This window comes from Chelonoidis abingdonii, chromosome 3 (assembly GCF_003597395.2).
Source record: "Chelonoidis abingdonii isolate Lonesome George chromosome 3, CheloAbing_2.0, whole genome shotgun sequence".
In the NCBI taxonomy this organism is placed as follows: domain Eukaryota; kingdom Metazoa; phylum Chordata; order Testudines; family Testudinidae; genus Chelonoidis; species Chelonoidis abingdonii.
The window spans coordinates 169587054-169600106 of NC_133771.1; the positions used below are offsets into that span (position 1 = coordinate 169587054).

A 13053-nucleotide genomic window follows, 5' to 3' on the forward strand; every position below is an offset into this window, starting at 1 on the left:
TCAGAAAATTGATTTATAATTGTATCCAACAGCTCAGTTTACAAACAATCAAAAACAAAACTATTTAAATACATTACCTACAATTGGAGAAAAAATAAAATCTGACTTGTAAATAACCATAGTTTAGCTTTAAGAAAACAGTTAAATTTAGGATTCTTTATGTGAATAGAAATTAGCAAGTGTTTCAGTATGCTAATTTTTTTAATTAAAAGATATTTCTGCAGCAAAGGCTCTTTCATCTGCACTACTGATTCTTCATCAAACGCTAAGTTTCCAACTTAACACCAGTATAGCCGGTGGCAGCCTGAAGGTTTACCATCTGCTGCCACCCAAAGTCACGGTGGCCACCTTCAGAACATATGCATCAAAGCCTTGAGATAAGAGACTGAAGGAATATTGCAGAAGTCAGCATAAGGGGAATCACAAACCCAGAGGCAGGCAATAGGCAAGTCACCAGAAAAAGAGAACATGGTGAGCCTTTAGTCACCCTACAAAACACCCAACAAAGGTCACAGGGGACACTATTGGATCAACTAAAAGCTGCTATAAATGCACTGCTCTCTCTCAGGTGGTTTTAACAGAAATGCAGTTGCCTTACCAACTGCAGTTAGGTTCTGCCTTGTTTTAATCTACTGCTGTTGTTGCTTCAATCCTACAAATTTTCAGAACAGAACACAACATAGTTACACTAGCTTGAGTGTGTTCTATTTACTTGACCAACATTTATTAAAATAAATAAAAAAAATGGCTTCCTAAAAAAAGTGGGTTAAAGTGTGTTGATGTGGGCTACAAACACCTCCTGTATAATCAAATGAAATGCATTACAAATTTTAACAATATATCCTGGTAATTTAAGGTTTTTGGAGATAAGGCTACCACCAAAGGTGGTACCACTTTGAAAAGCTGGCTTTATGCTCTGTTACTGAATTGCAGTTCTATTTTGAAAATAAATGTGGAATAACATTATCACTGGATTCTATGCTTATTGTATAACTCCAGATCAAATATGCTCCATTTATGAGATCATTTTTTCAACCACAAATCCTCCAAACTCAAGCTGGGATTTGATGACCAAGCTGGATTTTTTTTCTTTGCTTATCACTTCCAGGACTAAAAAGTCAAGTAATAACCTCAGTAACACCTGTGAAATTCCACTGCCATCCAGGAGACTGCACAGATGTAACTGACCAGAATTTGCTACGTAATTTTGTTGATGCTACAGAAGTAGGAATGAAATTCACCTTATTGTCCCCTCAGCCGTGTTGGCGGTGCAAGGCTAATAGGAGTAAATGGTCTATTTAATAGAAATTTATTTTGCCACTAAATATAGTCACTTCAGAGCAGCTCTACCCGACCCCCCACCTTTATTTATATTGTTTTATACTTGCACATACATGCACACACTCAAAGACTATAAAGCCAAGAAGGCAACTTCAGTAAAGCACTGGGCTGATACTCGTGAAAAACAAACAAACAAAAAAAAACAGATTAGTGCTCATCACTATCTGTGCAGTCAGTATGATGCCTTCAGTTATCCCTCTTTTTTAGTGATTATCCATAATTAATTTATGCTTTGTGGATTCTCTTGATGAGCAATATTACAGTTAACAAAAGAAAAACCCTATTGGTTTAATTATTGAAAGTGCCAGAGAGCAGCAAATATCAAAACTCACTTATGTTTTTAGACTTTTAGTTGTGCTGTAAAAGGTGAAAGCTTACTCCCTTGAAAGAGACTGGAAATTAGCCAAAAACTATGCGTGGCAATATATCAAGCTGGAGGAGGTATCCAGTGGATTATAATACGGGGTATCATCCATGATGAGACAGTTATTAAATATAAAGCATCAAGTGTGCCAAGCAACTTATTAGCATTTAGTAAGACAAGGTCCTTTTCCCAAAGAACAAACTACTTCTACATGGAAGCTGGCAGATGGCCTATAATGAATTAGTGAAATTAAGCATGCATTGTTAGTTTCTTGATGGTGGGTGGGTGGAATGGAGAGAAGGGGTTAAATTTATGTTATTCTTCTGTGTTAGGAGAAACTGTTCTTTAGACTGTTCTTATTTAGCATCTTTATTAATTACATGAAATCAAGTAAAAAGTACAACAGATATTTGCAGCAAGTAATGAAATACAGAGGGACTTAGAAAACAAGAGAGTTTAGAAAACAAGTTAAAAAAAGATTCTGATGGAAATATGCAGTCCAATACGTAAGGGGAGAAATAATCTTAAACACAAACTCAATGGGAGGGGACGTCTGGGAACCAGTAGCAAGACCTACTTGAGGGTTAACAGAGCAAAAACAACATTAGCTTGCTGTGTAATGGGATTATAAAGGCAAGCCTGGGTGATTCAACACTGCTGCCCCAAGCAAAAAAGAAGAGCGCGGCCCCGCCATACACCACTCTCCCCCCGAGTGCCACGCTGCCCGAAGCCCTGCTCCCCTCAGAGTGCTGTGCCGCACCCCATCCCCCTCACAGCACCGCGCTGCCCCAAACCCCCGCCCCCTCTCCAAGCACCGCGCCAACCCCTGCCCCCACAAGCACCGCGCTGCCCGAAGCACCGCCGCCGAAACAAAAAAAAAAACCATCCAGTGCTGCCCTGACGAACAAAAAAAACAAACAAAAAAAACACACACCAGTGCCGGCCTAAGCACGTGTTGGTCGGCTGGTGCCTGGAGTTGGCCCTGACCCCGAGACAATATGTCAGAGCAAGGAGGTAATAATCTCTGTCTGTACAATTGTTGTGTAACTGCAAGTTGTCATAGCTTCCTACTCAGATTTGAACCTTAGCGTTCATAAACTGAGAAGCTAGCATGAACCCTCTAAGCTTAATTACCGGCTTAGATCTGATATCGCTGCCACCAGCCAAGTGATTTCCAGGACTTGGCTCCCTCTCTGGTCTCCCAAAACCTTCTCTGGGGGACCCCAAGACTCAGAAGCCCTGAGTCTTCCACAAAGGAAGTAAACCCCTCCCCTTGTCTCCTCTTTATCTCATCTCCAGCTCCCCCTCCCTGGGTTATCCTGGCGATACTGTACTTAAACTCCTGAATGCAAAACAGAGACGGCAATTTACTCTCCCCTCCTTCTTCCCCTATGCAGATTCAAACCTAGTCAAGCTAACAAAAAGAGATTTCCCCCTCCTTCTTCCTTAGCCTTAACTAGACAAAACTCAAACAGGTTTTAAAAAGAAAGCTTCATATAAAAAAGAAAGAAAAAAGACATCAAAATATTCTCTGTATCAAGATGACAATAATACAGGATCAATTGCTTAAAAGAAAAAATGAATAAACAGGCCTACTCAAAAAGAGATACAATTTAAACATTCCAGCAACTACACACATGTAAATACAAAAAAAACAATAACAGCCTATTGTTTTTCTACCTTTGTACTCACAACTTTGAAACTGAAGATTAGAAGCTTGAAGATAGATTCCTCTCATAGCTGAGAGCCAGACAAAAAGACATAAACCCAAACATTCCCTCCCTGAGCTTTTAAAAAATCCGGTTTCCTGATTGGTCCTCTGGTCAGGTGTTTGGGTTCCTTTGTTAACCCTTTACAGGTGAAAGAAACATTAACCCTTAGCTATCTATTTATGACACAAATGCAGTCAATTCTGGGCACCATATTACCAGAAAGTTATTGACTAATCTGAGGGAGTTCAGAGAAGAGTAACATAAGTGATCAGGGAACTATAGGGACTGAAGTATGATTAAAGATTTCAAAAGTGTGTGTGCGCGCGCACGCACACGGGTATGTATGTATAATTTGCCTAAGCGAAAACATTAAATGTGTCAAGTGTGTAAACTCCAAGGAGTGAGATTATTTTCTTTAGTTTAATAAAACTGGATAGAGCTAGGAATAATAGAATGAAACTATGGAAAACAAAGGCTAAATATCAGGAGAAGAGAGACTCTTCTTAACTGTGAGATATGTTAGATAAAACAGTTTCCTTGGGAAAGAGGTGGAAGCCTCAAATCTTGGGACATAAAACTAGACTAGATATTAAAATGTATTTTATGGAACAATTCTGTAATGACAGGGAAATGGATTGAGTGATCCAAATACTTTTCCATCTTTAACTTGTGAGTACTATAGTAGATTTGAAATTGCTATAAAACAAGATAGTTATTTAAGACACTCCGATTACAAAAAACTACTCTTCAAAACAAGTTTTCTTATTTATATTACTAATAATAGCTAGATAAATTAAATTGTAAATATTTAATCTGCTTTTTAATGACTATGACATTTATTTATTTGTTTCCACTGTGTTATGTTTGGGCAATGAAAATAAGACTAGTCGGTTTAATTTTTGTTTACAGTTAGTTTCAGACTTGTTTCTCTTTCTGGTTCTTGTCATCATCATAATGCCACAACAGCGAGAATATGTGACTTGAAATAGTTATGCGATTGTTGTAGCTACATTTTCTCCAAGTCTTTTATGCTCACAGCTACTGTACAAACCCATAACTAACGTTAGGGGAGAGGAAAATCATCAAAATTTAGCAGAATGTTTATCTGACTGCAATGTGCCAAAATATGAGCTGATGTCAACATAAATTGTACAACTGCAGTGTTGTTTAAACTCTATTGAAAGTAAAACTGAGGATTAAAATACACCTCTACCTCGATATAATGCTGTCCTCGGGAGCCAAAAAAATCTAACCGCATTATAGGTGAAACCGCGTTGTATTGAACTTGCTTTGATCTGCCGGAGTGCGCAGCCCCGCCCCCCAGAGCACTGCTTTACCGCGTTATATCTGAATTCGTGTCATATTGAGTTGCGTTATATCGAGGTAGTGGCGCATTTAAGCTTCTAAGGGGAATTGGTAAACATGGACTAAGACATGGCTACTGCAATATTAAACATTCATGTACAACAGAGAAACTGTCATAACACAAGCCCATTTTTTCTACCCTTTAATTAAACTCAGTTAAACTAACCATAACCTGTTGAATTCAACTAACTATGGTTCTGCAGCATATTTAAAAAAAATGCATTATGCAAGCAAGTACCACATGGGTTCTTTACATTGTGTTTTTGGTTTTTTTGGTTTTTTTGCATTTCTGCTTTTGAGGGTGACATAAGTAATAATCATATCATACTTTTAAAATAATTAATAATATTGATTTGGGTGTCATGGTGACTTGTCCCTAGAAATAGAGCATAATAATTTAATATTGGGGATCTGATTTCTCACATACAGCATAACACTGAAAAGAAAACCAAATATTTGTGACGAAGCAAAGTTATATAGTGCAATGAGATTTTTTTCAGCTCTTCAGAAAAATTACAGGAAGAGATTTACATCCATGTAAGAAGCCTGTTCAAAGACTTCTCAATTAATTTTAGCAGGACACTGATGATAATGTTCTAATTCTTAGTGTTTCAGATTATGTTACATTTATTTTAACCACGAATCTATTGAACAATAAACCTAATTCACACAAGTCTTGGCAGACTAAGCCTGTTACTGAGATCAGAATCATCAGAGAAAATCCAGATAGAAGTCCACTGAAGCCAATTGTGTTTCTCCAGATTTACACCAATACCAACTGCATCAAATTTAGCTGTCTGGGGGAAAAAGTTACGAAACATTGCTTATAGCATCATAGTCCTTACTTAACGAACTCTGCTTTAAAGGGCTACAAGATGAATCTTTAAATAGAATCAATCTAAATAACATAGGGTTCCCCACTAAAGAATAAGACATTGGGCTTGAAACAGCATTGTTAAAGTGTCTGCAGTACCATGGAAAATCAGTTTCTTCAGGAAATGATTATAGCTTCAAAGTAAAGAGTTGCTTGCCGGGGCAGAAACTCAGCATAGATTCTGCAACACAAACATTTTGAACTAAATACGTTATGAAAGAAAAGTTTTCTACTTCAGAAAGGAGTCTGCAGGTTTAAGATGCTTTACTGTGCTCATGTAACTGATTACATTTGGTCAGGGGGTATCTATAGCTAGACACACACAAGCCCACTCTTTGGCGTGATACATTAATGCTCACAGGAATTACATTCACCTATCCACAATAGATTAGAGCCCTGAACATTCAAAGGACAAGAGCCTCATTTTTCAGTAGATTCAAATACCATTTGCAAAAAAAACTATTCACAGGAGGGCCCTTCCTGTTGTAAAAATATAAAAGCCTGTGCCGAGTATGGCAGCACACTGTTTACTTTTGAAGCAAACAGCACAAATGAAAAAAAAAGATAAGAAAGCCATGGCCAAAATTGTCAAGAATTGACAAGTATTTTTGGTGCCCAGCATGAGACAGCTTGAAGGAGCCAGAGTTTCAGAAAATGATGAGCACCCTATTTTCTGAAAATCAGGCTCTTTCCAGACATCTCAAGTTGAGGGCACACACAAAAAAGTCACCCCAGTTCCTTTTTTAAATCTTGGCAGCATATCCAACAAAGGACAGTCTCAGTCTGAGAAAAGTTCCAGAGAAGCTGTTTTTTCCTGAGTCATCGCTGGTATTGCACAGTTGCAACTCCACAACATCTAGCAACAGTAGGAGCATTACGATATAGACTGGCCACCAGCATTTTTACCGTATTAACTTTCCTCAGAACAAATCTAGATGCTAAACAAATCTAGATGCTAAACACCACAATGGCACGAATTCCATTAGTCCATCTCCATTGGTGCTCTCATTGTTATTAGGACCAAGGAAGTTATATCATGACTAGAACAAAGATTAGGAGATTGCCAGAAAAAGCTGTGTGTGATGCAGACCTGGTTACCCCCTGTTGTGTCCCAAATCTTTATAAACTACTTTAAGGCAACTGTGCTACAGTCCTGAAAGATGAGGCTGTCACATGATTTTGCCTCATCTTCACAGACAAAACACGTTATAATATGGTTTGGGCTAAATGTTGCAAACAAATGCTCCCACATGGCTGCAACTGAGATGAGACCAAAGTTTCACTAGCCTGGTGATTTGTACTTAAGCACTACAACACACAGTATAGTGTCTGTAGAAGTACCTACTTCTCAGAAAACCCTGCCTTTGAGATGCCACTTGTTTCATTTTTAAGAGGACACTGCATTCTGTAGGTGCTAACAGTACATCACAAGCCTGTTCAGGGAAAAGCAAAACACTATCTAAAGAGTTCATATGAGGGAGACCAGTTAACATGGGATATCTTGCTTTGCAGCCAGGAGCAAGCTGACAAGTCACAGATATACACCACGCTAGCTGCTGAAATGGATCAGGAACATAGCAATGGTTTGGAAAGGTACACACCACACATAAATGGTGTTTCCTGCATATGGATGTTCTCCCATACCTTGGTCTAGAGGTGGTTTTACAAGGTAAGTAGCAATGGGCACACTTAGGGCTTGTCTACACTTATTGGGGGAAAGCGATGAGCGATGCATTGGCAGTCAACTTAGCGGGTCTAGTGAAGCCCCGCTAAATTGACTGCAGATAGCTCTCCCGTCTACTCCTGTACTCCACTTGATTGAGAAGAGTAGGGGTATGTCTACACTACCCACCAGATCGGTGGGTAGCAATCGATCTATCGGGGATCGATTTATCATATGTAGTGTAGATGCAATATATCGATCCCCGATCGCTCTCCCATGGACTGCTGAACTCCAGCACTGCGAGAGGCAGAAGCAAAGTCGATGGGGGAGCGGCGGCCGTCAATCCAGCACCATGAAGTTGCGTCTCTTAGATCAATCCCCCCCGCAGTGTAGACCAGGCTTAGGGGGAGTTGACGGGAGAGCATCTCCTGTCGATATCGTGTAGTCTGGACCCTGCGGGTAAGCAGGTCTAAGCTACATCCATTTGAGTTACACTATTTACGTAACTCAAACTGCATAGCTTAGATCGAATTTGCCCTGTAGTGCAGACAAGGCCTTATACCCTGTGCCAAGCATTAGCAGTGAGAGATGAGACTGTCTGCTCTGCAAGGATATTAAAGATGCCATAGAAGGAGTAGAGGTTTGCCTCCATATTCTTGACCAAAACTGACTGTTGTGCTGTGCACTGGCTGAATACCTATTTATGCACACTAGCCCAGTAGCAGCTGCTTTTCTGTGGTGAGTGAAACTTCAAAGTATTATGGGGTCCTTTAGACAATCTAATATTTATAAATTTACTTGTGATATGTCTATATTACGTACACACTTGTACTCACTGGAGTACGCTTGCTTTCAGTGTCACTAGTTACATTAGTAGTTTACGCACATGTTTAAGCTCTCCCAAAATTGGAGCCTTAGAATGAGCGTATTGGGGGTGCATGAAGAAATGGGACATAAGTGTACACAATGATTTACAGTGAGGGTAAAAGCACAGTCCTTGTACTACATTCATAATAAACACTTGTGTATGAATATAAAATGTGTGTATATAAAACATAACATACTCTATGATTAAGCTCCTTTGGGGCAGGGATTGACTTTATACTTGCTCTAAAACACTAGGTACACACTTATGACACTATAATCAAATGATAAAAACAAACTGTAGCTCAGAGTAAAATTAAAACTTAGAAGAACAGTAGAGAGCCTGGGAGCAGGTATACAAGTAGACAGACATCCGAAAACGTCTTGCTCCATCTCTGAACAATCATTCAAATTTAAATCTGTCCCTTATGGCATACTAGCTGGCTGTCTATACAACAAAATACTGTTAGAATGCATGCCATGGTGATGTCTCCAATATTAAATCTCTTTTTTTTTTTTTGTCACCCCAGTAACCTTGTCTCTTTGCAGAAGAAGTTCTGATTCCAGGATCTGGATATATCAGGCTTGTACCTAGAAGCTTGCTAGATAGGAATCTAGTGATACCTAGCAGATTTAGTTAACCCGAGGAATAAAGGAGCTTGGCCTTACAAGGTATTGAGCATCACTTCCAAGTTACTAATCATTTCAGTATTTTGTGGTCTTTAAGACAGAAAGACATTTGAAGAGGTCTTACTCCATCTCTCTATAATATCATCATAGCCTTGTATGCCCAGGTATGAACAATTCCTAAGGCTCTGAGCTGCCTGCTCCATCTCTCCTTATGGGGGATTATGAGGTTAGGTAGTTCCTGGAATCCCCCATAGTCTTAAAGATTTATACAATGCACACAGCTAACAGCTATAATCAGCTTATCAAACTGGTCTTTCAATTGCTCCTTAATAAATATACAGAGAGAGAAACACTAAATAGATTAGACACTTGCCATCAGATGAAAGGAGATACAAAGTATATGATATTATAGCGAAAAGGTCCTTGCATGTTGTAAAAACAAGGTTAAAATCTGAGTGTAGATAGCTAGAGGAGAAACATAGTAGTTATGCATGCAATTATAACAGTATAGGCAAAAAAAAATCCAAATCGCTATGTTCAGACTAACAAAAGAGAGAGGAACAAATTCAGAACTAAGAGTGTAGCAGCAATTTTTAATAATACAAGCTATAAATGGGTCATGTGACCTGAAATACAAAGCACACAAGCCAGGGATCACTCAAGAAACAATCAAAAGGCATCAGGGGAATGAAGTGGCAACAAGGAAATGAGTCATTACAAGTTGAATTAGTCGTCTCATTACTGATTAATATATCATCTTAAATGTAATTGGTAAAGGGATAACTAATCGGTGAGATCAAAACGGTGCAGCTACTTTATGCACTGTTATTCTTTCAGTCACTTAATTAGGCTTGCAAAAGATCTGTATGGTCCATTACAGTTGGCACATTACAGAGGGATATTACCCTGGGATTTTGGGAGATTTTATCTGAATGAGTCAACAATTAGTTTGACTTGTTCTAGATCTCTGCCTTGGCTGGGGATTTGAATTCAAGGTTCTAAGAGGAGAGAGAGCAAATATCTTTTTCACAGGGGTTCTCCCCTCCTCAAGTTTCCATATTGCACGGGAAAGTGCATGAATTTTTACCCTTCTGTATTTCAAATAGCCATCAGTTTAATAAACTGAAAATGTATCGACGTGTCCTTATCCCAGTATTGTAACAGTGACATTATTTTCAAATTCAGGCCCCATCCTACTGGAAGCCACCAAACATGTACCTTATCCTTTAGCTCAAATATATTTTGCATGACCTTACATGAATTGCTTAGATAAAAGCCTTTTTTCTTCTACTTTTGTTATTTTAAAGTGCAGATGCATTTGAGTCATTTTCCCCTTTTGTTTCATATCCTTAAGATCCACAGCTTCAAAGACAAAATGTCAGCATGCAGTCTATTTATGACTGAACCCTTGAAGAGACACTGAAGAATTACCTTGTCAATCACTCCAAGGACTCTGAAGGCCTTCAGTTCCTCGGCAGGGCTCCTTAGGTTCCAAGAGAGCCTTGAACTTAGTGATCCTGGAGGCTAATGGAAGATATCAAAGATTACACATCAGTCAGGGTGGTACTTGAAGGAAGACTGCCTGCTGTAGCAAATGCCAGGCCGAAGGAAACAAAATTTATCATAAATAAGAGAGAGTGGAGATGAAAGGAGAACTTTTCTGTTTGTCCTTAAATGTAAGAAAAGTTGCAAGTAAATAAATCAAGATAACATTGAAAACAAAATTTTAAAATAGAAAAAGAAATGAGTTTATATAGTTTCCAATGCTTTGCAGAGGTAAAGAAACAAATAGCTGAGCTCCCACTGGCAACAATAATCAATCAGAGCCTTACAGTTATTCTGGATTCACAATAGTTCAGGGCTTAAGGGACAGGAAAAAGGAAATTAGACGCTTTATAAATTACAAGAACACAAAATATAGAATACTAAATAGTGCTCTTTTTGTTTGATGGTAAGTGCTCTCTACTCATGTCAGTCATAAACCCTGATGTAACAAAGTACACAACACAATGATCCCCAAAACAGCTTTAGCCAAAGATAGCTATGCATTACCCACCCAGAAATAAGTCACACTGAAACAGATAAGAGTGCATGTTAACTATTCAAGTAGTTAACCCGTTGTTGGGTTTTTTGGTCCCCATTGTGTTTTGTGACCTATCAGGATGTAACTTACACAGTCTGTGTGTCAGGCATGTGTGTTCACTGCTGTATACACACACTTGCATAATACAAGCCCTGCTCTTCTCTCCATCTCCCTTGCATACCAGGAATAACAGAATTTCACTTGAAAACAAAGTTTGGACTTTAATCCACAACAGAACTTGTGGTGAAAAGGGAAAACATTCTGCAATTTGTAGCACTAGCTCAACTAAAGATGACAGGCTACCTGCAGTGTCATGCTGTGCCCCAGGGATCTGGGGTGGGAGAAACCCAGCTGAGACCTGCCAGACACATCCCTTGCTCCATCCCTTTAGAAGCCACCGAATGGCTTCTATGGTGTTATTGAGAAAGGAACCCAGGCCACAGAGAACACATTCCTTTTCTGCACCAACCTGCTTGGCTATGTTAGATCGCCAGGTGCTGGCTCACTTTCATCTGCCTATCCAGCAGTTGGGGGCGGCGGGGGCGGGGGGGAGAAAGAGGGGGACAGGTTCAAGGGCAAGCAATTTGGGACAGGTACCTGTATCTGTTTAGATCACTATGCACACCTATGACACTTGAATAAGTCATATTTTCAAAAAATTCTAGCCACTTATCTGCCCTAACAACAAATAATCAGATCCTTCCCTCCAAAAAAAATCAAGTATGCAGCTTCTGCACAGAGCCACAGACACCAACCCGCTACCTACAGATAAGACAGCTTCCAATGGCTTTACAGATTAAAATATTAAACTGAAGCAAAGCTCTTTTGTAAAGTTTATCTTTTTCCCTGTGGAGAGGTGTAGTTTCCTGAACAAGAAGGAAAGGAAAGGTCCAAACCTACCACCTTCAGCACCGACTGTTGAGGAAAACTAACTCCAGATGAACTCACCCTGCCAGATGGAAATAAAGAGCTAACAGCAAGGAGGAGTGAAGGGAAATCTGAGGTAAACTGTGATCCAGAATAACAAGACGAACATTCCTGAAAATGAGTGAGCCTCTGAGCCTGGCCAGTAACCGCTGGCCAAAAAAAGCCACCCCCTTCATCCTCATCTAGACAAACTTCATGTCAAACACTATGTATGTCAACATTTGAGGACATGTGTCACTATTCTCACCATGTTTTCTTACAATTGCTGTAGACAAGAAGATCAGCCATGCTACCTAATTCTTGACAGTGACAATCAAGGAGTCAGGTCTATTCCCCTGGTTCTCTTTTTGCCCACAATGATGCCCACCTCCTCCTTCACAGCACTTTACATGCTCCTTTAGGTGTCTCAGTTGTCCCCACATTCCCACTTCTGATTAGAACTCAGTTTCCATCTCTGTGGGCCATTGGACAGTGGTTGTCCCCAATGTAACCATCTATGTAAATTAATTCCAACGATCTCAAATAAAAGCAAAAAAACTTTATTTGGCACAAGAGTAGAAGAGAGACAAAAATCAAGAATGAATAATAAAGTACAATAAATGCTTAGATACTAGCATAATAGTGCCACTAGATGGACAAAGCTTGTGCTACCAAGTAAGTGGATTAAGTCAAGAACAAAATTTGCTCAGCTAAAGTGAAGTTTCTCCTAGCTAGTCAGCTTTGAATGTTATCAAGGAGAGATGCATGTTTTTCTCTTTCCTCCCCTTTTTCTTCAGATGTATTCCTCTTAGGGTACGTCTACACTGCATGATTATTTCGAATTAGCTTAAACCGATATTACAAAACAGATCTAATAAAATCGGTTTAGCGCGTCCACAGTGGGATCCCGAAATCGATTGTTTGCGTCCATGGTCCATTAAAGTCGTCGTGTAGACCTGCTTCGGTTGCAAGGAGGCATTTGTCCAATTTCAGTATAAATGACGAGGGTCAGGACCGGCGCTATGTTTTTTAGCGCCTAGGCGCGGCCATTTCACTTGCCTGGGTGCTGTTTCCCGCGGCTCCGGTGGAGCTGCTTAAAGTCGTCGTGTAGACCTGCTTCGGTTGCAAGGAGGCATTTGTCCAATTTCAGTATAAATGACGAGGGTCAGGACCGGCGCTATGTTTTTTAGCGCCTAGGCGCGGCCATTTCACTTGCCTGGGTGCTGTTTCCCGCGGCTCCGGTGGAGCTGC

At 39.7% G+C, this 13053-nt stretch overlaps 1 protein-coding gene across 3 annotated transcripts in view; it reads right to left on the minus strand.

The window, feature by feature from the left end:
- The window catches only part of RPS6KC1 (ribosomal protein S6 kinase C1), a 134635-nt gene that overhangs the window by 52203 nt on the left and 69379 nt on the right, over window positions 1-13053 (minus strand). For all 3 annotated transcript variants that reach the window (XM_032771241.2, XM_075064327.1, XM_032771244.2), the window contains one exon: window positions 10245-10337. In XM_032771241.2, coding sequence (XP_032627132.1) covers window positions 10245-10337 — 93 coding nt within the window. The remainder of the gene's footprint in view (window positions 1-10244; window positions 10338-13053) is intronic.